At 50.1% G+C, this 20,817-nt stretch overlaps 1 protein-coding gene across 4 annotated transcripts in view; it reads right to left on the bottom strand.

Moving 5' to 3' along the window:
- SIPA1L3 (signal induced proliferation associated 1 like 3) overlaps window positions 1–20,817 on the bottom strand; it is a 234,423-nt gene that overhangs the window by 22,665 nt on the left and 190,941 nt on the right. For all 4 annotated transcript variants that reach the window (XM_059152840.1, XM_059152843.1, XM_059152844.1 and 1 more), the window contains 3 exons: window positions 20,444–20,562; window positions 18,393–18,820; window positions 6,147–6,368 (listed from right to left, as the gene is read on the bottom strand). In XM_059152840.1, the coding sequence (XP_059008823.1) occupies window positions 6,147–6,368; window positions 18,393–18,820; window positions 20,444–20,562 (769 nt within the window). The remainder of the gene's footprint in view (window positions 1–6,146; window positions 6,369–18,392; window positions 18,821–20,443; window positions 20,563–20,817) is intronic.

The raw sequence follows: 20,817 nt of genomic DNA, 5'->3' as shown, positions 1-20,817 counted from the left end.
AAGGACACTATATCATACTTACAGGGTCTGTCCAACAAGAAGATCTAACAATTGTTACCTAACAATATTTATGCTCCTAACATGGGAGCAGTCAATTATACAAGAAAATTAATGACAAAATCAAAGAAAAACATCGACAATAATACAATAACAGTAGGGGACTTTAACACCCCCTTCACTGAAATGGACAGATCATCTAAGAAGATGTCAACAAGGAAACAAAGACTTTAAATGACACAGTACACCAGATGGATTTCACAGATATAATCAGAACACTTCATCCCAAAGCAACAGAATACACATTCTTCTCTATTGCACATGGAACAGTCCCAGAACAGATCACAACCTGGGTCACAAATCAGGTCTCACCTGGTACCAAAAGACTGGGATCATTCCCTGCATATTTTCAAACCACAATGCTTTGAAACTCAAACTCAATCACAAGAGGAAAGTTGGAAGGCACTCAAATACATGGAGGCTAAAGAGCATCCTACTAAAGAATGAATGGGTCAACCAGTAAATTAAAGAAGAGTTGAAAAAATTCATGAAAATGAAAACATAATTGTTCAAAATCTTTGGGACACAGCAAAGGCAGCCCTAAGAGGAAAGTATTATAGCAATACAAACCTTTCTCAAGAAACAAAAAAGGTCTCAAGTACACAACCTAAACCTACACCTAAAGGAGCTAGAGGAAGAACAGCAAATAAAGCCTAAAGCCAGCAGCAGAAGAGAAATAACAAAGATCAGAGCAGAAATCAAGGAAATAAAAACTAAAAGAACAGTAGAACAGATAAAAACCCCTGGCCAGACTTATCAAAAAAAGAGAAAGGACCCAAATAAATAAAATAAAGAGGAGAGAGCACAACCAACATGGAAAAATACAAACAATTATAAGGACATATTATGAGCAACTAAACGACAACAAATTAGACAATCTGGAAGAAATGGATGCATTCCTAGAGACTATAAACTACCAAAACTGAATGATAAAGAAATAAAAAACCTGAAAAGACCCATAACCAGCAAGGAGATTGAAGCAGTCATCAAAAATCTCCCAAAAAACAAGAGCCCAGGGCTAGACGGCATCCCAGGGGAATTCTGCCAAACATTTAAAGAAGAATTAACACCTATTCTTCTGAAACTGTTCTAAAAAATAGAAAGGGAATGAAAACTTCCAAACTCATTTTATGAATGTTTTTCCATTTCTTTGTGTCTTCCTCAATTTCCTTCACTATTTTACAGTTTCAGAGTACAGATCTTTTACCTCTCTAGTCAGGTTTATTTCTAGGCATCTTATGAGTTTTGGTGCAATTGTAAATGGGATGGATTCCTTGATTTCTCTTCCTGTGGCTTCACTGATGGGGTGAAGAAATGCAAGACTTCTCAATAGATGCAGAAAAAGCATTTGACAAAGCACAACATCCTTTCTTGATTAAAACTCTTCACAGTGTAGGGATAAAGGGTACATATCTCAATATCATAAAAGCCATCTATGAAAATCCCATAGCGAATATAATTTTCAATGGGGAAAACAGAGCTTTTCCCTTAAGGTCAGGAACACAGCAGGGCTGTCCACTATCACCACTGCTATTCAACATAGTACTAGAAGTCCTAGCCTCAGCCATTAGACAACAAAAGGAAATAAAAGGCAACCGAATGGATAAAGAAGTCAAAGTCTCACTCTTTGCAGATGATATGATACTTTATGTGGAACCCAAGACTCCACTCCAAAACTGCTAGAACTCATATAGGAATTCAGTAAAGTGCCAGGATGTAAAATCAACGCATAGAAAGCAGTTCCATTTCTATAAACCACCAACAAGACAGAATAAAGAGAAATTGAGGAGTTGATCCCATTTACAACCGCACCCAAAACCGTAAGATACCTAGGAATAAACCTAACCAAAGAGGCAAAGAATCTGTACTCGGAAAACTACAAAGTACTCATGAAAGAAATGGAGGAAGACACAAAGAAGTGATAAAATCTTCCATGCTCATGGACTGGGAGAACAAATATTGTGAAAATGTCTATGCTGCTACCTAGAGTAATCTACACATTCAGCGCAATCCCTATCAAAATACCATCAACTTTTTTCTTTTTTTTTAAAAAAAGATTTTATTTATTTATTTGACAGAGATCACAAGTAGGCAGAGAGGCAGGCAGAGAGAGGGGGAAGCAGCCTCCCCGCTGAGCAGAGAGCCCAATCCGGGGTTCGATCCCAGGACTCTGAGATCGTGACCTTAGCCAAAGGCAGAGGCCTAACCCAGTGAGCCACCCAGGTGCCCCACCATCAACTTTCTTCACAGAAATGGAACAAATAATCCTAAAATTTACATGGAACCAGAAAAGACGCAAATAGCCAAAGGAATGTTGAAAAAGAAAACCAAAGCTGGTGGTATCACCATTCCAGACTTCAAGCTCTATTACAATGCTATCATCATCAAGACAGTATGGTACTGGCACAAAAACAGACACATAATCAGTGGAACAGAATAAAGAACTCAGAAATGGACCCTCAACTCTATGATCAACTAATCTTTGACAAAGCAGGAAAGAATGTCCAATGGAAAAAAGACAGTCTCTTCAACAAATGGTGTTGGAGAAATTGGACAGCCACATGCAGAAGAATGAAACTGAACCATTTCCTTACACCACACACAAAAATAGACTCAAAATGGATGAAAGACCTAAATGTGAGACAGGAATCCAACCAAATCTTTGAGGAGAACACAGGCAGCAACCTCTTCGACCTCAGCCTCAGCAACTTCTTAGAAACACAGCCAAAGGCAAGGGAAGCGAGGCCAAAAATGAACTACTGGAACTTCATCAAGATCAAAATCTTTTGCACAGCGAAGGAAACAGTCAACAAAACCAAAAGACCACTGACAGAATGGGAGAAGATATTCGCAAGACATATCAGATAAAAGGCTAGTATCCAAAATCTATAAAGAACTTACCAAACTCAACACTAAGAAACAAAAATAATCCAATCAAGAAATGGGCAGAGGACATGAACAGACATTTCCGCAAAGAAGACATCCAGATGGCCAACAGACAAACAAGAAAGTGCTCCACATCACTAGGCTTCAGGGAAATACAAATCAAAACCACAATGAGATACCACCTCACACCATTCAGAATGACTAAAATTAATAAGTCAGGAAATAACAGATTTTTGGCAAGGATAAGGAGAGAGGGGAACCCTCCTACACTGTTGGTGGGAACGCAACTCTGGAAAGAAGCATGGAGGTTCCTCAAAAAGTTGAAAACAGAGCTACCCTATGACCTGGCAATTGCACTACTGGGTATTTACCCCAAAGATAAAAATGTAGTGATCCTAAGGGACAGGTTCACCCCAATGTTTATAGCAGCAATGTCCACAATAGCCAAACCATGGAAAGAACCTAGATGTCCATCAACAGATGAATGGACAAAGATGTGGTATATATACACAATGGAGTATTATGCAGCCATCAAAAGAAATGAAATCTTGCCATTTGCAACGATGTGGATGGAACTAGAGGGTATTATGCTGAGCGAAATAAGTCAATCAGAGAAAGACAATTATCATATGACCTCCCTGATATGAGGAATGTGAGAGGCAACGTGGGGGTTTGGGGGATAGGGAAGGAAAAAATGAAACAGGATGGGATTGGGAGGGAGACAAACCATAAGAGACTCTTAATCTTGGGAAACAAATTGAGGGCTGCTGGAGTGGAGGGGGGTGGGCAGGATGGGGTGGCTGGGAGATGAACATAGGGGAGGGTATGTGCTATGATGAGCACTGTGAAGTGTGTAAGACTGATGAATCACAGATCTGTATCCCTGAAACATATATTACATGTTAATTAAAAAAATATACATAATAAAAAAGTCTTAAAAAAAAAAAAGACCTGAGAGTTGGTGCTTTGGGTCCCTCCCAAAAACATACTGAAGTACGAACCCCAAGTATCTGAGTGACCTTATTTGGAAATAGGATCTTTATAGAGGTAACCAGAGCAAAATGGTTAGGATGGACCCTAATCCACTGACTGATGTCCTAATAAAAAGGGGCGTTATCAACACAGAGGTACGTACATAGGGAGGACGCCACGTCAAGATGAAGGCAGAGAATGGGGAGATGCATCTAGAGGCTGAGGGATCCCATACTTGGCCTGCAAATCAGCAACCGCTGGGCGAGCAGACAGATCTCCCTCATAGCCCTCAGAAGGAATCAACCCCGCCAGCACCACGACCTTGGACGTCTGGCCTCCAGAGCTGCGGCACCATACATTATAGGAGTTGAGCATTGGATCTGCGGCACTTGTGAGGGCAGCCCTAGCGTGCACAAGGGGGAAGGACAGCCACCACATGGAAGAGCCTAACAGGGTCCGCAGGGCCTGCCCCTCTGGTCACCCTAAAAACTGGGGGCCTTGCAGTATCTCACGGGGTTGCTGTGAGATCAAAGTGAGATGCGTGGCCCATGCGTTCACCGAAGGAGGACCCAGAGCACCAGAAGCCTGCAAGCGTCTTGTGACCAAGACTGTGGTGCCTGCTTTCCAGGGGGAACAGAGAAAAGTGACAGGGTGATGGTGGGGATACATGCAGTCGGGAGGGCCCATCCGAGGAGGTGGCATCGTAACAAGCCCTCCCCGGAAATGGCTGCAAGACCCGGAGGAAGAACACTCCAGGCATGAGAGAACCCCGACAATGGCCCCGAGCTTGGCCTGGCCTTGGCAAGTGGGAGGAACAGCGGAGGCCGGGGGCATGGAGTAGAGACAGCGAGGGGCAGAGCGGGAATATGGGAGGGCAGGGGGAGAGGAGGCCAGTCACGCAGGGTCCGGGCAGAGCACAGGCCATTCTATTGCCTGGTGCCACCCGTGTGCCTGGGTCATCCATCCTGGGAGTGGGGGAAGCCGCAGGAGGTTCTGATCAGGAGAGCAGAGGCTCACAGCCCAGGACCAGCAGTGACGTCTATGAACTGGATTCTTGGTGAGTTCTCTGGGCTCACCTGCTGACGTCTGTAGGGACCCACATCTCCCCCAACCTTCTCTTTCTGAGATCTGGGTCACCCATGCATCTGATCGGCTCACCCAGGTCATAAAAGACGTTACAGAGAACCGGAGGGAGGAGGTCAGAATCCCTCCTCCCCCAGAACCAGCTCTATTCCTTATCAGCTGATGTGATTTATGGGTAAAATGGGGGTGAATAACAGGTCCACCTCACAGAGCTGTTGTGAGGACTCGGGGAATTAATTCACATCTACCAGGAGCTGAGAACCAGAACTGGTGTACAGTGAATATTCAGTAAATGTGAGATACCACATTCTTCTAACTTATAACAGAAATTCTTCCCTAATGCATATTCCTCTCTCTTTTTGCCTTACAGCAAAATGCTTCAAACAAGCTGAGCACACGGTTTCCTCCTATTCTGCCCAACCCTTCTCTCCTGTACCCTTGACAGACCTCCATGAGGCTCAGAGTGATGTCAGCTCATGGCCCATCAACTTGGGCTCCCAGGACGCCACACTTGCCCGGGCTCTGCCTTACACTCTGGACCCTGAGGGCTCCCTCTGCCCGACCTGCATAGCCCCCTCCACTCTCCCCGCACTCCTGGCCGTGGGTGTGCCTCCAGCCTCTGCCTCTGTGCTGATGACACCCCACCTGCCCTCGCCAGCCTGACGTTTCCCCTCAGCTCCAGACTCCTGACCCGACTGCCTCCTTCACAGCTTCTGTGCCTCGCGAATGCAACCAAACTGGGAATGAACTTGGGGGCTCCCCGCAACGAAGCCTCCTCCTCACTCAGTCCTCATCTCAGTTCAAGGCCAGTCTGCCCTTCCAGTTACAGGACCTGGATGTTCTTCAACCTCGCCCTTCCTCTCCGCCCGCATTCAGTCTGCCAACCAACCCTGGCTGCTCCCCTTTAAGTGTATCTGTCCTGAAGCCATCCCCTCTCCTTCCTGGGCCTCCATCCTGCTCTGCCTGCCCCAAATCCCGTCTCCTGCTCAGCAGCTCCTTGAAGGCCATATCCAACTAAGGGTTTCTGTCCACAGCTATACCCATGGCACCCTGCCGAAGGAGCAAGGCAGGGGTTGCCCTCTTCCCCCCGGACCCAGAGACGCCTGGCTTGGGCCCTGCAGCCCCTCGCTGGGTGTCCCAGGACTTACTTCTTTGGGTCAGTGAAGGGGAGCGGCCGTGGTGGGGGCTCGTCTGTCCTCTTCCACCCCGTGGGGTGCTTATTGCGTACAGGCTGCTTGGAGAAGAAGGACTTGGGGACGGAGGCGGAGAGCTGGAAGGGGCTGGACTCGGTCAGCTGTGAGGGCCGAGGAGTCTCTGTGCTGGCAGTTTTGTAAACCTGAGCAGGGTAGCCAGCCCGCGAGCTCATGTCACTGCAGAATAAAAACAAGAGAAATAAACAGAATCCATTCCACATTTCCCCAAAGCAATTGGTTTAAATTTACTCTTGGGAAACAACAAAGTTCCTTCACACAAGAGAGATACAAATACACTGCTGCTGTAGAAAATTCCAGTATGGAATCCTGAGCAGAGAGAAGGGGAAGTCACCCACAAGGCCCCCAGTCCCACCTCAGAAATGCCCTCTAGCACATGTGGGAATCACCTGTGGGTGGATGCACCCTGAGATTCCGTCTCCTGGGCACAGCTGCACAGCTGAAGGTGTGGGTCCTCCCTGTCCATCTCTAGAGAGATCCATGGTTTACAATTTGCTCGCTGTCTCGCTCACATGCACGCCCTCTCCCTTTCTCTCTCTCCCTTTTCCTATGCATTACAAATATACCTGTGACTATGATCAGGGAGGTAGGAACTTTTTTTGGGGGAGAAGGAGAACTGTATGTTTAACTGGGATCACATTAATATATTGTTCTGTAACTCTCTCTCTCTTTTTTTTTAATCTAAAATACTGCTTGCCAAGGAGTTCTTTCATTCAAATATTTTTTTGGAGTACCTACTACACATCAGACAACATTCCCGCTGACCCAGTCTAAAACCACAGCTCACGATCCCCAATGCTGGATTCCCCTGGCATTCGTGCTACAGTGAACGGCACACTGCTAACTGGAACCCAGCTGCTGGGGACCCAGCTGTTTACTCCCCTGAGACAAAGTGATTTTTATTTTATTTATTTATTTGACAGACAGATCACAAGTAGGTGGAGAGGCAGGCAGAGAGAGAGAGGAAGAAGCAGGCTCCCTGCTGAGCAGAGAGCCTGATGCAGGCCTCGATCCCAGGGCCCTGGGATCATGACCTGAGCCGGAGGCAGAGGCTTTAACCCACTGAGCCACCTAGGTGTCCCACAAAGTGACTTTTAAATAAAATTTATTTATTTATTTATTTATTTTATTTTTATTTTTATTTTTTTTTTTTAAAGATTTTATTTATTCACTTGGCAGAGAGAGATCACAAGTAGGCAGAGAGGCAGGCAGAGAGAGAGAGAGGAGGAAGCAGGCTCCCCGCCGAGCAGAGAGCCCGATGCGGGACTCGATCCCAGGACCCTGAGATCATGACCCGAGCCGAAGGCAGCGGCTTAACCCACTGAGCCACCCAGGCGCCCAATAAAATTTAATAAAATTTGAAACTTTCAGATAAAACTCCAATTCCACTTCAAGTCAGATGCATTTGAGAAAATTAATGCCTCTGGGGTTTGAGTCAATAAATGCTTTGTGAAGGTCAATTTAACAACATGAAAGGGTGGGGTCCAGTCAAATGAGGAGACCAGCAAATCCTCCCCCCCCAAGCACAAGACTGACAAAATAACCATTTTGGCACTCTGGCAATGGACCAACAGCGTATGATAATCTGAGAGTCTTCTATGCTTGAAAAGCTGTTGCACATTAGATAAGAAGTGAGGGAATCTGAGGCATTTTGGCTGGGCCTCCTGCCATCCTCCTGCCCAGCTCAATGCATAAGGATATCCACCATACCGAAATCTTCGGGAGAGAATCAAGCATATGGGCATGTGTGCACCGAGAGTTTTGGAAAGAGGGGAGAAAAGGGCAGAAGAATCATTTAAAGAAATAATCGCTGAAAACTCCCCACATTTGATGAAAAAAAAATTCACCTACACACCTAAGAAGCCCCACAAGCCCTAAGCATGGTAAATACAAAGACATTCCAATCCAGAAAGCTCCTAGTGAGATAAAAACCTTGAACATCTCAAGAGAAAAAGGATTCATCACATAAAGCAAAATATCAATATAATTAACTGCTGACTACTTCTTTGAAACAAGGTATGGAATATCTTCAAAGTGCAGAAAGAAAGAAACCACCAGCCAAGATTTCTTTATCCAGCAAAACTATCCTTCACATATGAAGGCAAAATAAAAATATTCCCTGATAGAGAGAAAAATCGATGCCAGCTCATTTGCCTGGTAAATTAATAAAAGAAGTCCTTGGGCTGAAAGACTCCAGGTGTGCTTGGCTGGCTCAGTCCACAGAGAATGAGACCCTCGATCTCAGGTTGCAGGTTCAAGCCCCATACTGGGGGTAGAGATTACTTAAAAATAAAAAAAATTTTTTTACTTATTTACTGGAGAGACAGAGAGTAAGCTAAAGAGAGAGCATGAGAGGGAGGAGAGACTCAGTGGGAGAGGGAGAAGCAGACTCCCCAATGAGCAGGGAGCCAGGACCCTGGGTTCATAACCTGAACTGAACGCAGCCACTTAACCAACTGAGCCACCAAGGCGCCCCTAAAAATAAAATCTTAAAAAAAAAAAAAAAAAAAAAAAGAACAAGAAAGAAGAAAATGACTCCAGATGGTGACCTGAATCCATACAGAGAAACGAAAGGTTAAAGATGGTGAATTTGTGGGTTAGAATAAGACTGCAGATTCATGTTTTCTTATTTCTTCTCTAATATCCTTAAAGACGTAAGACCGTAAAAGGAGAACAGCACTTTCTTGTTGGGCTTATAACATACATGGATGTAATAAAATGACAAAAATAGCACAAAGGATGGGAAATGGAATGTGGTTACACTGAAGAAAAGTTTATTTCTTTAAAATTTAAAAAAAAAAATCACATATATTTTCTTGAGAGGTGGGGAGGGGGCAGAGGGAGAGGGAGAGAGAGAAACCCAATAGGCTCCATGCTCAGCAGGGAGCCTAACGTGGGGCTCGATCTCATGACCTTGGGATTATGACCTGAGCTGAAATCAAGAGCTGGATGCTTAAGCAACTGAGCCTCCCAGGTGCCCATGGAGAAAAGTTTCTATATTTTACTAGATCTAAACTACAATGTCAAGATGCATATTATAATAGCTAAAAAAATATGGTCAAAAAATAAAGTGGAATCCGGGGTGCCTGGGTGGCTCAGTCGGTTGGGCATTTGCCTTTGGCTCAGGTCATGATCCTGGGGTCCTGAGATTGAGTCTCGCATTAAGCTCCCCGCTTGGTGGGGAGCCTGCTTCCCCCTCTCCCTCAGCCTGCCTCTCTGCTTACTTGTGTTCCTTCTCCCTCTGTCAAATAAATAAATAAAATCTTAAAAAAAAAAAAGTGGAATCCAAACAGTATGAATCCAAACAGTATTTATTTACTTAATACAAAAGGTGGCAGTAACAGGTCACCGGGAGCCCTGGGTGGTTCAGATCATGATTTCAGGGTCGTGAGACTGAGCTAAATGTCCTGCTCAGCGTGGAGTCTGCTCGAGATTCTCTCTTTCCCTCTGTCCCTCGTCCTGCTCTCACTCTCTCTCAACTAAATACCTTTTTAAAGGTTTTAATTTATTTATTTATTTGACAGATAGAGAGAGAGAGAGAGAGAGCATGTGCATGCGCACAAGCAAGCAGAGCAGCAGGCAGAGGGAGAGGGGGAAGCAGACTCCCCGCAGAGCAGGGAGCCCAATGTGGGGCTCAATCCCAAGTGCCTGGGATCATGATCTGGGCCGAAGATAGACGCTTAACTGACTGAGCCACCCAGGCACCCCTCAACTAAATAAAATCTTTAAAAAATAAATAAATAAAAGAACTGAGCAGGGAAGAGAGTAACCATACAGAAAATAGCAAAATGGGGACTGTAAATTCAACTGCTATCAAAGATTTCCTTAAAAGTGAATGTTTCAGCACTAGAAGCGAACGACAGAGATTGTCAGACAGGACTAAAAGAAGCAAGGTCTAACTAGATATGCTTTCTAAGATTTAGCAACATCTATTAATGGGGCCATGCCCAGGGAGCCAGGGAGTGTAGGACATCAGGAAGGGACCTCAGGGTGATCAGGAGGCCCCCCCAGGGAGGCAGTGCCACCTGAGCCGAGAACTCAAGGGTGAGCTGTGTCAGTCTAACGTGGGACCTCCAAGAAATCTGTGCCACAGAAAAGTCTGCCCAAGTACTTGTGGATGGTCATCGGGAACGGTCACTGGGGATGGTCACCGCAGTGCTGTGTGTAATCGAGAAAGTTAGGGCCTCTTGATCTCAGGGCCATGGATTTAAGCCCCATGCTGCATGTAGAGATTACTTAAGACAATCAATTAAAACTTAAAAAAAAAAAAAAAAAGGATGTTAGACCTGGCCTGGATGTCTTTTAACAGGGGATTAACAAAAGTTTCAAGCACATCTTGATGTTCAAAAATGATGCAGCCAGTTCGGGGCGCCTGGGTGGCCCGGTCTGCTAAGCATCTGTCGTGATCCCTGGGTCCGCTAAGCATCAGGTCGTGATCCCTGGGTCCTGGGATTGAGCCCCGTGCCCCTCTGGCAGGCTTGGCTGGGTGCAGTGCTTAGTGGGGAGTCTGCCTCTCCCTCTGCCCCTTCCCTGGCTCCTTCACTCTTAAATAAAATCTTAAAAAAAAAACCCCAAAATGTAAAACAAAAACAAAAAAATTATGCAGCCAGTTCAAAGAATGAGGTAGGTTTATTTATGAACAAGGATAGATGTCTGACTGAGCTGGGGATTTCTGTAACTTGTAGCTAAAGGCATGCCCATGACTGTGTCCCCATCTTCAGTGTCTCTGAGACTCAGGGATGGATGGTGGCTTTGCACACAGTATGGCCTCAGCACAAAACAATCCCCCAGAATATGCTGTGTCTTTCATCCCAGCCCTGAAGTGGGTGCCCCTTCCAACACATCCGTGGACCATGAGTCCAGGTGTCCAGCCCCAGGGGGGAGTTCTTACCCCACCTACTGATCCCTTTCTGAAGCACCAACAAGTCCTCAGCCAGGACTTGAAAAGCAGGGAGCACTATGAGGTAGACGAAAACTCGGGCTGCCCCGCTCATCTGACCTGGGTCCCAACCCCAGCTCCCAACACCACCCGGTGGCCTTAGCTCAGGTCCCTTCCCCTCAGTGAGCCTGTCCTCTCTGAGAAACGAGGGACAGCAGCACCATGGCCTGAAGTCACATGTGCAAAGTTGTGAAGGGATGTGGTGTGCCCAGGGGCAAAAAGCTGGGGCTCCAGGTTTGGCCAGGACTGGGCTGGGGGTGTCCTGCTCTGTGTTCCCACCCCACCTGCCGGGAGGTGCTATGCATATCTGTGTTATGTGTCAGGGGCGTGTTTTGGATTTTGTGGGAGGAAAAGATTTTGTGGCTTTGGAAAAAAGTTGACAAAACCACGTGCTGGCTGGAGAAGCCAGAGCTGCACTCACACATGCAACCCCTCAGTCTTGGTGGGTGGCCCGGGGTGGGTGACAGGCCTTCAGGAGGCAGGGACAGAGCTGGCTGTGCCTGTGAGCATGGCGGTACCCTGTTCTAGGCATCTTACAGGTGTCCCTCCATTAATCATCCTGGCAGGCCCATGAGGCAGGAGTCACCACCATACCCATGTTTCAGTGGGGAAACTGAGGCCCGTAGAGATGAAATAACTTGTCCTGAATGATGCAGTTAGTAGGCGAGGGTGCCAGGACACAACCAGTCTGGCTCAAGAACCCAGGCTTTTAACCACAAGCCTGTACTTTCAAGGACAACGGCAATCATGATAAACACGTGGTAAGTGCAAACGAAACCTAGCATGGGGAGGGGATGGTTTTGGACCCAGTGTGTCTCAGGCCCCATGCGAAGTACTTTAAATGCATGATGTTGGTTCATTCGGGCAGCCAGAGACCACAGATCCCATTATTAATCCCATCTTACAGATGAGAACACTGAGCCACAGAGAAACTAAGTAGCCTTGTTGGAGGTCATACAGCTGGGTCAGCTGTTGAGCTATAACCTGGACATTTTCCAGAGCCCGGGAAATAACACTGCTCCCCCATGTACCCCTCATGGCTTTGCCTTAATTGCTAGACCGCCCTTGGCCTCTCAGCCCGGCATCTGGCAGGCCTGGAGTGTTGCATCAGTCCCTGCCTGTGGCTGGAGTTATGCTCTAGGGTAAGATACGGGCTCAAACCGATGCAGAATCCAATCAGGGCTCATCACCTCTGCCCCACGCCCCCCATCACTGCAACAGCCTCCTCCTGCCCACCCCCCACCAAACATGGCCAGAGGAACCTGTGAACACCTGCATCGGATCACAGCCCTTTTCTGCCCAGGACCCTATGGGGCTCCGCCTTGCTCAGGAGAGAGTCAGAGTCCTTTCCTCTGCCCACAAGGCCCTACACCACCTGGCCTGCCCCCTCTGCCCTCAGCTCCTCCCGCTCACCAGGCTCCAACCACTTGGAAGCTCTTCCCAGCCAGAAACATTTTGGCCTCAGGGCCTTTGCATTGCTCCCACCTTTCCTTGAGAGGGCTTGGACTCCTCGCCCAGGCTGACTGGACTCTCCAAGTGGGTCTCTGTCACATGTGACCCCGGTGGATGCGAGGCCCTCGCATTATATTTAAGGGTTGTGTCCCCAGAATGGTATCCCTGAGGTTCCCTCCTGGCCCAGCCTGGGGAAGCAAAGCCACTTGCTTCTTGCCTGGCTGTGGCAGCTCCTCATGGAGCAGAGAGCCTCTGAGTACCCCTCACAGCTCTGACAAATTGTTCTGGAAACCCAGGAAGCTTTGGGGCGTGCGCTGCGTCGGAGAGGGCGGGGGGCCAGGTGGCTGCCTGCCTGGGATCACTCGGCCCACTGCGGTGCCCACGGCAGGCGCTGGCGCCTGGCTGTGTGCCTGGAAGCCAGGCTCCCGTGACGAACGTCTGGGGAGAGCGTCTGCGAAGTCCCTGAAACCCATGGCAGGCACAAGCTGCTACAGGCTCCTGCAGCTCCTGAAGCAGGGCTGGAACTCGGGGAGGGCAGGGCTGGCTGTTTCCCTGCTCGGGCATGGCACGGCCCATCCCTCTCCTGGCAGTCCTCGGAGTTTGTGGGCAAACTCAATTCCTTCTACCCTTCAAACTGTCCAGAATAATCTTTTTCAAACCGAAGTCAGATTATGCATTCACACGCCTCCCATGGCTCCCACGTCCTTCACAACCAAATCCCAGCAGCTGACCGTGGTCCGTAAGCCTGCCAGAACCCAGCTCTGGCCTGCTCTGCAAAACTGACTTCCTGCTCCTCCCTCTCTAGCCATCTGACCATTTCTTAGGCACCGCAAATGAATTCCCCTTCAGGGTCCTGGTATTTGCTGCTTCCTCTGCCTGGGTCGATCCCTTACTTCCTGGAAAACACCAACTCCTCCGAGAGGACTTCCCAGCTCTCCATCCTGTTGGTTTTTTCTCCCCAGACCTTATCAGCACCCAGCTCAGGGAGATCACGTGGTTCCTCAGCTGTCAGTCTGTCTTGCTCTCTAGCCAGAGAATGTCAGCTCCACAAGAGAAACCCTTGACTTTGTTCCCTGCCATGTCACCATGTTTGGAAGAGTCCCTGGCACACAGTGGGTGCTTTAGTGGTAAGAATAACCTTTCTCTCAGGGGTGGGGACCTGCCCCACTCTCCTCTCCTTAAGAACCTCACCACTCCTTGTCTGCAGCAGCCTCCCCACTCTCAGCTCGCTGGCAGCGTCCTGGACCTGTGTCTTCCTCCCTCCTTATGTCCCAGCCAAACCACTTGTTGACATGGTCACAGCTACTCTGTCCCCTGGTCTGGGCCCCTTCCTTTTACCTCATATCTCAGCATCAGCCCCGTCCCTGTGGCTGTCTCCAGACCCATCTCTAGCACCATCTTTCAAATCATAAATCTGCTTCTACTGCTCTTGCTGCTGAGAACTTTCTTTGCTGCCCGTAGCTCTGATGATGGAATTCAAACTCTGTAATGTGGATGACAGGACCTTGCATGGTCTGGCCTCTGCTGACCTCCCCCAAAACCCATCAGCTGCCCCCTGAGTTTCTACCCTTGAGCCAAGGAGCCTGTGGTTCAGTGACCTGACGGTATCCACCCTCCTTTCCACCTCAGAGCCTTTGCACATGCTACCTTTCATAGGAACACCCTCTCCACACCTCAACTTTGTCTTTCTCTCTTTTTAAAAGATTTTGTTTATTTTAGAGAGGGATGAGGGGGAGAGGGAGAGAGAGAGGACCTCAAGCCAACTCCCCTCTGAGCAGACCCTGATGCAGAGCTCCATCTCACCACTCTGAAATCATGACCCGAGCTGAAATCAAGAGTCAAATGCTTAACTGAGCCACCCAGGAGCCCCTTTCTCTCTCTCTTTTTATAAAACTGCATAATAGCTCACATATAGCAAAGTGTACAAAACATACACATACAACTGAAGGAATAGTCACTAAGCCGACACCATATAACTGGATCCTGGGTCAAGAATGTATCACCAGCCCCTTGGAGACCACTCAACTGTGCCCTCCTCCCTCTGTTGCTTTTACCTTTGGCAGAAATGACCCCTCCTCACGGAAACCGCCTTTGCCCCTCAGACAAGATCAGACATTCCCTCCAGCCCTGCCCCACATCCACCCTCAGATCCCAGTGGGTCTTTTCTCCCTAGGCCTTTCTCTAGCACAATCCAGTCATTACTTCCATCATTCTTTGCCTGCTGTCTCCCTGGTACCTGGTCAGTGTCAGCACAGCAGGGGCCCTGCGTGCCTGCAGCTCCCAGCAGGCGGCCGGGCACACAATGGGCCCTCGCTGTGCAAACACACACGGGTGTGTGTGTGTGTGTGTGTGTGTGCTCCGCTACGAAGGACTGGTCAAGTGGAGCCAGGGGCAGCTGTGGAGCTGGCTTGCCTGCCCTCGAGGAGCCGCGGCTGTGCACCAGGCTGTCCCCATGGCTTAGCCCAAGGAAGAAGACTAATGATGGCAAGAACACAAGGCTGGTGGGTGGCCTGGGACCAGGGGCAGTGCGGCCATGGCAGGCGGAGGCGCGTGTGGGCCTCTAGGGCGCAGGTGTCCAGTGACCATCAGGGAACTTGGCTCCCTGACGAGATGGTGAGGTTGTGGGCGGGCCAGCAGAGCAGGACCCACGTGGGACTTGCACATGTTCTCTGTCTGGGACACTCTACCCTCACTAGTCCTCCCTATTCTAGGAGAGCCCTTTCCACAATGGGGTCTGGCCCCCCTTTGGGCTCCCACATTCCAGGTGCTTCCCCCACCAGGGCACTGACCACTCCCCGCTGTCACTGTCTTGGGATGGGTTTGTCTCCCCTGTTGGACTTTGAGCCCTCAAGTCACTGTGATGTCCCCAGCACTGCCAGTAATAAGCACAACTCTAGAGAAATATTCTGATTTTAATTCATTTTAGAACAATCCCCTGTGAGTTCAATGACAGGAGGTTCAAGGTCTGCTGCCCCATACTGTCCTGAGGATCCCATAAACATGAGCTCATTCAATCTTTACCATATCCCTAGGAGGCAGATTATGTGATTTATCCCCCATTTTACAGATGAGGAAACTGAGGCCCAGAGGAGTTCAGTCATTTGCTCAAGGCCGCATAGCCAAGGCAAGGCAAAGGGAGGGCTTGAACCCTGGTGGAGGTCCGTTCTCTCGTCTACTGGCAGATGTATCTTGAATCAACTCATTTAATTTTCCTTAAACTTGTCCAAGATGGTATCAGGGGATGGGCGGGGAACACTTTCCTAATACTCATTAAAGCAAACATATATCCATTTAAAAAAACACATTTTCCTCCTGTACCACCCAAATCACCTCGAGCACCCCATTTTGGGAAATGCTGTTCCACTCTAGAGCCTGGTTGCCTAGGAGAAAACTTCGGGAAGCAGCTTAATGAGTAGATAAGAATGATTTGCAATTAGCATCAATTGTCTGTATGCAAATTAAAGCTCCCAACCGCAGGGCCCTCTTTTGTAGTGGGCTCCTCTCCCATTTTATTCCCTTCATTTCTGGGTTCAGCAAATCCTTCTGGCAGACACAGGGTAATTTTACACCCACCCCCTGGCTTCAGCCACAGTCTCCTCCCCAGCCTGCTGCCTTCATAGCACAGATTTCAAAACCCTCCCGTTGCTCAGATTTACTAAGCTGGTCCCAGGCCCAGCACAGGACTATGGGAGCTGAGGGCTGGGACCCCCGTGGCACTCAGAACTCTCCTGGTGCAGAGGCCTTCTGGATGGGTGCACTCTGACATTTGCCTCAGTGATGGCCTGATTGTTGTCTGTCTCCCTCAAAGGAGACGGACAAGGACAGGGGTTGGGGGACGCATCTGCTTTTGCTCAGTATCTGTCTGAGATACAGTATCTTGGTATCAGCTTCCACCCCAGCACCTGTGACCTAAAAGATCCCTAAGAAAGATCTGTGAGTGAAACAAATGGAAAAATTAATGGACGAAAGAGCTGGTCAAAAGTCCGAGAGTTCAGATGACTGAGAACCACCTGTTAGGGGAGGTGGACTGAGCCAAAGGCTAAGCTCACTGGGACTCGAGACCTCTCTGCCTTCACCCTTCTGGGCTCCTGACTCAGGGAGGTCGGGCACCAGGGTTGGGGGGCACCCACAATATGGGCTCCTTCAAACATGGTAGTTTCCAAATCTGTCAGAACCACCACTAAGTCATGAGATAATTTAAGGAGGTGTCAAGATGTACTCCCATTCTCAACTGATGTGATTACCTCAGAGCGCTTCACACAAAAGCTAAGCATTGTTTGGGGCATATTTGCTTTGCCTTTTCACAAACACAGCTATTTCTGCAGAGACACAGACGAAATCCACTGTAGGTTGTGGTCAAGGCCTAAGGCCACTGCCTGGGTGCAGGAGTTCTGCGTGGACAAAGGCCGTATGTCTGAGGGCCGGCAAAGGAGAGAATCAAAGGAGAGGACCCCCCCCCACCGCCCCCTGTATGGGGGTCCTGGGCTGGCTCCTGCTTAGGTGTGGCGGGGAAAGAAAGGAAGGCTGGGGCCTCCGGGGTCTGCACTGGGGACGGCAGCACAGGAATCGCTGCCTGGGGCTGCAGACCTAGAGGGGACACATGTGTCAGAACCACATAAGCCCCGAGCCCCGTGAGGGCAGAACTGTTTTCCCACCTCTGCGCATTCTCGTGGGAGATGGTATGCGGCTTTCACCCGATGCTCAAGGTGTATGCAGTCTAGGCCCCAGACTGACCGCTGAATGCCAGCTCCTTCTCACTTATGCCCCTGCCTGCCTCGCCACCAGTAGTTCTCAGAGTGCAGTCCCTGGACCAGCAGCATCACCATCTACCAGGGACTTAACAAAATTCGTATTCTCAGGCCCCACTCTGACCTACTGAATCAGAAACTCTGGACTGGAGATGCCTGGGTGGTTCAGTTGTTTAGCGTCTGGCTTTGGCTCGGGTCATGATCCCAGGGTCCTGGGATCGAGCCCCGCATCGGGTTCCCTGCTTGACGGGAAGCCTGCTTTTCCCTCTCCCACTCCCACTGCTTGTGCTCCCTCTCTCGTTGTGTCTCTATCAAATAAATAAATAAAATCTTAAAAGAAAGAAAGAAACTCCCGACTGGGGTCTTGCAGTCTGTGCTCGACAGCCCTCCAGGGGCTGGAAGGCTAAACTGTCATCTCTCAGACTTCCTCATGACCACCTGCTCAAAGGCCTGTGGGAAAGCTCTCGCTTTCTCCAGAGAAAGGGAGCCACAAGAAGTGATCCTCCATGCACCCCATGGGCACCACGGAAACCACAGACAAGGAAGCTGCAGCTAGCAGGGTAAGAATAGTGAAATGCGAAGACCCAGGGTCCAGGCCTTGAGGCCCTCCCTGAGCTGCAGTACCAACCTGGCTCTGCCCTCTGGATTTCCCATCAGGGGCCTGTAAAACCTCAATTTGTTTAAGCCACTGTAGGTCAGATGTCCTGTTACCTCCAACCAAAAGCCCCCCGAACATGTACAATTACCCTCAGAAAGCATAAAACCACTAGTCTTAAGCAGACAGAGACCGAGGGTCAGAATGAACGAGAGACAGATGAAGCAGACAGCCAGGAGCTTCTTTCCCTCCACCCAGGGTACGTGAGGGCTGAATGATGGGCTGTAGTGGGGGGTCCACAAGCCTCCCAACTTTGGAAGCAAACCAGTGTGTAAGCAATCCACTTATGACCCTGTGTGTAGGGGGGGGAACCCCACTGTCAGGACTGTGGGGAGAGCGGATGGTGATCAGGACTCCCTGAAGGACCAGGGTAGGGAGCAGTGCCTTACCTAGGCTGCCTGGGCGGGTCGCGGCTCCCCCCCGCCAGGCCTGTTGGGGTGCTGGAGCCTGAGGAGTATAACTTCGGGCGGTAGCCCTTGGTCTGGCCAGCAACCACAGGAGCTGGTGAGACCTCCCGCCGTCTGTCTGCATGGTGGGACCGCCCGGCGGCCTCCCGTCCGCCCCCACAGAGGCCCATGGTTCCTGGAGGCTTGTGTGGCTTGGCCTGCCGAGGAACCTTGGCCAGGGACATGCAGCTGGGGCTAGAGGTGTAGAGGGTGGTGTCAATGCCGCTGTCGCTGGAGGCCCCCTTGGAGAGGGGGTCTTGCTCTGGCTCCAGGGGGTCCAGGGGGTCCAACCAGCGGTCATCGCTGTGGCTGCTGGATGCATTGCTGGAGAGGGTGTTGCTGCTGGAGTGACTGGAGTATGGAGGCTCTCCCTGGAAGGCGAGACAGTGTGTCATCCCAGACTCCACAGCCGGGGCATGGACCTCCCCTCCCAGTGTCCTCCCCACCCCTAAGCTCTGGCTCCCACACTTCTTGGCCATGGTACCTTGGGTGAGTGACAGAGCTCTCCCATGCCTCAGTTTCCACATCTGTAAAATCAGGCCATTGATAACCTGCCTCGTGGGCCTGTTCAGAAGCACCGCAACATTACGTGTGCAAGGTGCCACCCATAACATAGGCTCAACCCACACAGCTGTGCTCCTGGCCTTCCCTCCCGGATCCATCTTTTCCCTGCTTCATTAAGGCATCTCCATCCTGTTAGCTACCCCAAGCAGGAGCCCTGGAGTCACCCTGGACCCTGCTTCTGCTCTCACACCCATGTCCAGCCCCACAGTAAATCCTGTGGCCTGCATCTTCAAAGGGGACCCAGGACCTGCCACCTCTGATCCTCCTTGGCTCCACCCCAGGCCCACCCACCACCATCTCCCACTGCACCACAGCAACAGCCTCCCTGCTGTCCTCCGGCCCTCAGTCTGTTCCCTACATAACAGCCAGAGGGAGGCTGTGAACACCTGTCCCGTTTCATATCCCTTCCCTGCTTAGAACCTTCCTGTGGCTTCACTTCACTCACAGGAAAAGCCAGAGTCCTCCCCGAGACCCTGCGCCATCTGACCCCACGTTCTGGCCTCTAACCTCATCTGCACCCTCTTGCCTGATCCCTCTGTTCCCAACAGGCCTCCTGACTGTTCTCTGTGTGGGTCAGGCCTACCACCACCTCAGGCCTTGGCACCCACTGCTCCTTCTGCCTGGGAACGCTCTTCCTTTGGGTGTGTTTGTGGATTGCCCCCTACTTCACACAGGGCTTCATCACCTCCCCAGAGGCCCTCAGTGACCACCTCACCCTACAGCAGCAGTGCCTGATGCTCTATTTCCCCTGAACTGAGCTCTGTTTCTCTCTCACAGAGAAGACCAGCTCCTGGTGTCACAGAACGTATGTGTTCATCTGCTTCCTGCTCGCTGCTCCCACTGGGAAATCAGCTTTGTGAGCACAGGTGCTCACCTGTGCCCTCCAACACCATGGTCCCAGGGCCCGGCACGCGGTAAGTGCCCACCAAACTCCCGCAGAATGAAGGGATGCAGAGAGACTGCCGAGGGCTCACCAGAACCACCTCCTCTGCCCGGGCACACAGGACCACGACTCCCAGTCTCCCCTGCACTGTGGCGTGGCCACGTGATGGAGTTTTCATATGCAATGGCGAATGCAATAGAAGCAGAAAAGATTTATACCATTTCCAGGTCTGGGCTATAGAGACTGCTACCTGATCCTCTCTTCTTCCCACCCAACCTGCCAGCAAGAGGCAGGGTCCTGGCAGAGGGCTCTGAAGCCCTGAAGGACAGCGAGCCCAGGTTCCAGAATCGCTGCGTGGAAAGAGGCTCACTGGCTGGTTCCAGACCTCTGCTGGAGCGGAGGAGGTGAAGATGGAGGAGGTGCTCACATGTGGTGTTCAGAGGCCCACACCCCGTGACACCACCCAGCCCAGGCAGTCAGGGAGACCAGGCAGTCGGCTCCTGAGGCCCTGGCTCCCCGGGATTAGGCAGGTGGGGCCCAGACTCACTTTGGAATGCCTGTTGGGGGAATCTTTGCCTGCTGTGTTCTGCCTGGAGGCCTGCTTGCTCCCGCTGCTTCCAGCCATGGCGGAGAGCCGGGCCTGGGCGGGCACATGCCACAGAGGCTCTGCAGGAAGACAAGAGAAACATCAGTGGTTAGAGGTGACTCAAGCCCTGGCCTGAGTTTACCTGAGGAATTTGGCCCTAAACATGGTCCCACCCCCTCTGCCAGCTTGTCTGCTCAGCTCCCACAGGATCAGGGCCCCAACTTATGTCCTGGGGTATAACAGTAATGAAATACTTACTAAGCACTTAGTATGTGCCAGATACTACCCTAGAGCTTCACATGGTTAATTTGTTGAAGCCTGAGGACCATCCTCCA

Source organism: Mustela lutreola, chromosome 16, assembly GCF_030435805.1.
Source record: "Mustela lutreola isolate mMusLut2 chromosome 16, mMusLut2.pri, whole genome shotgun sequence".
Classification (NCBI taxonomy): domain Eukaryota; kingdom Metazoa; phylum Chordata; class Mammalia; order Carnivora; family Mustelidae; genus Mustela; species Mustela lutreola.
The sequence above is the reverse complement of the archived record's forward strand: the minus strand, read 5'-3'. Positions and strand labels throughout refer to the sequence as shown.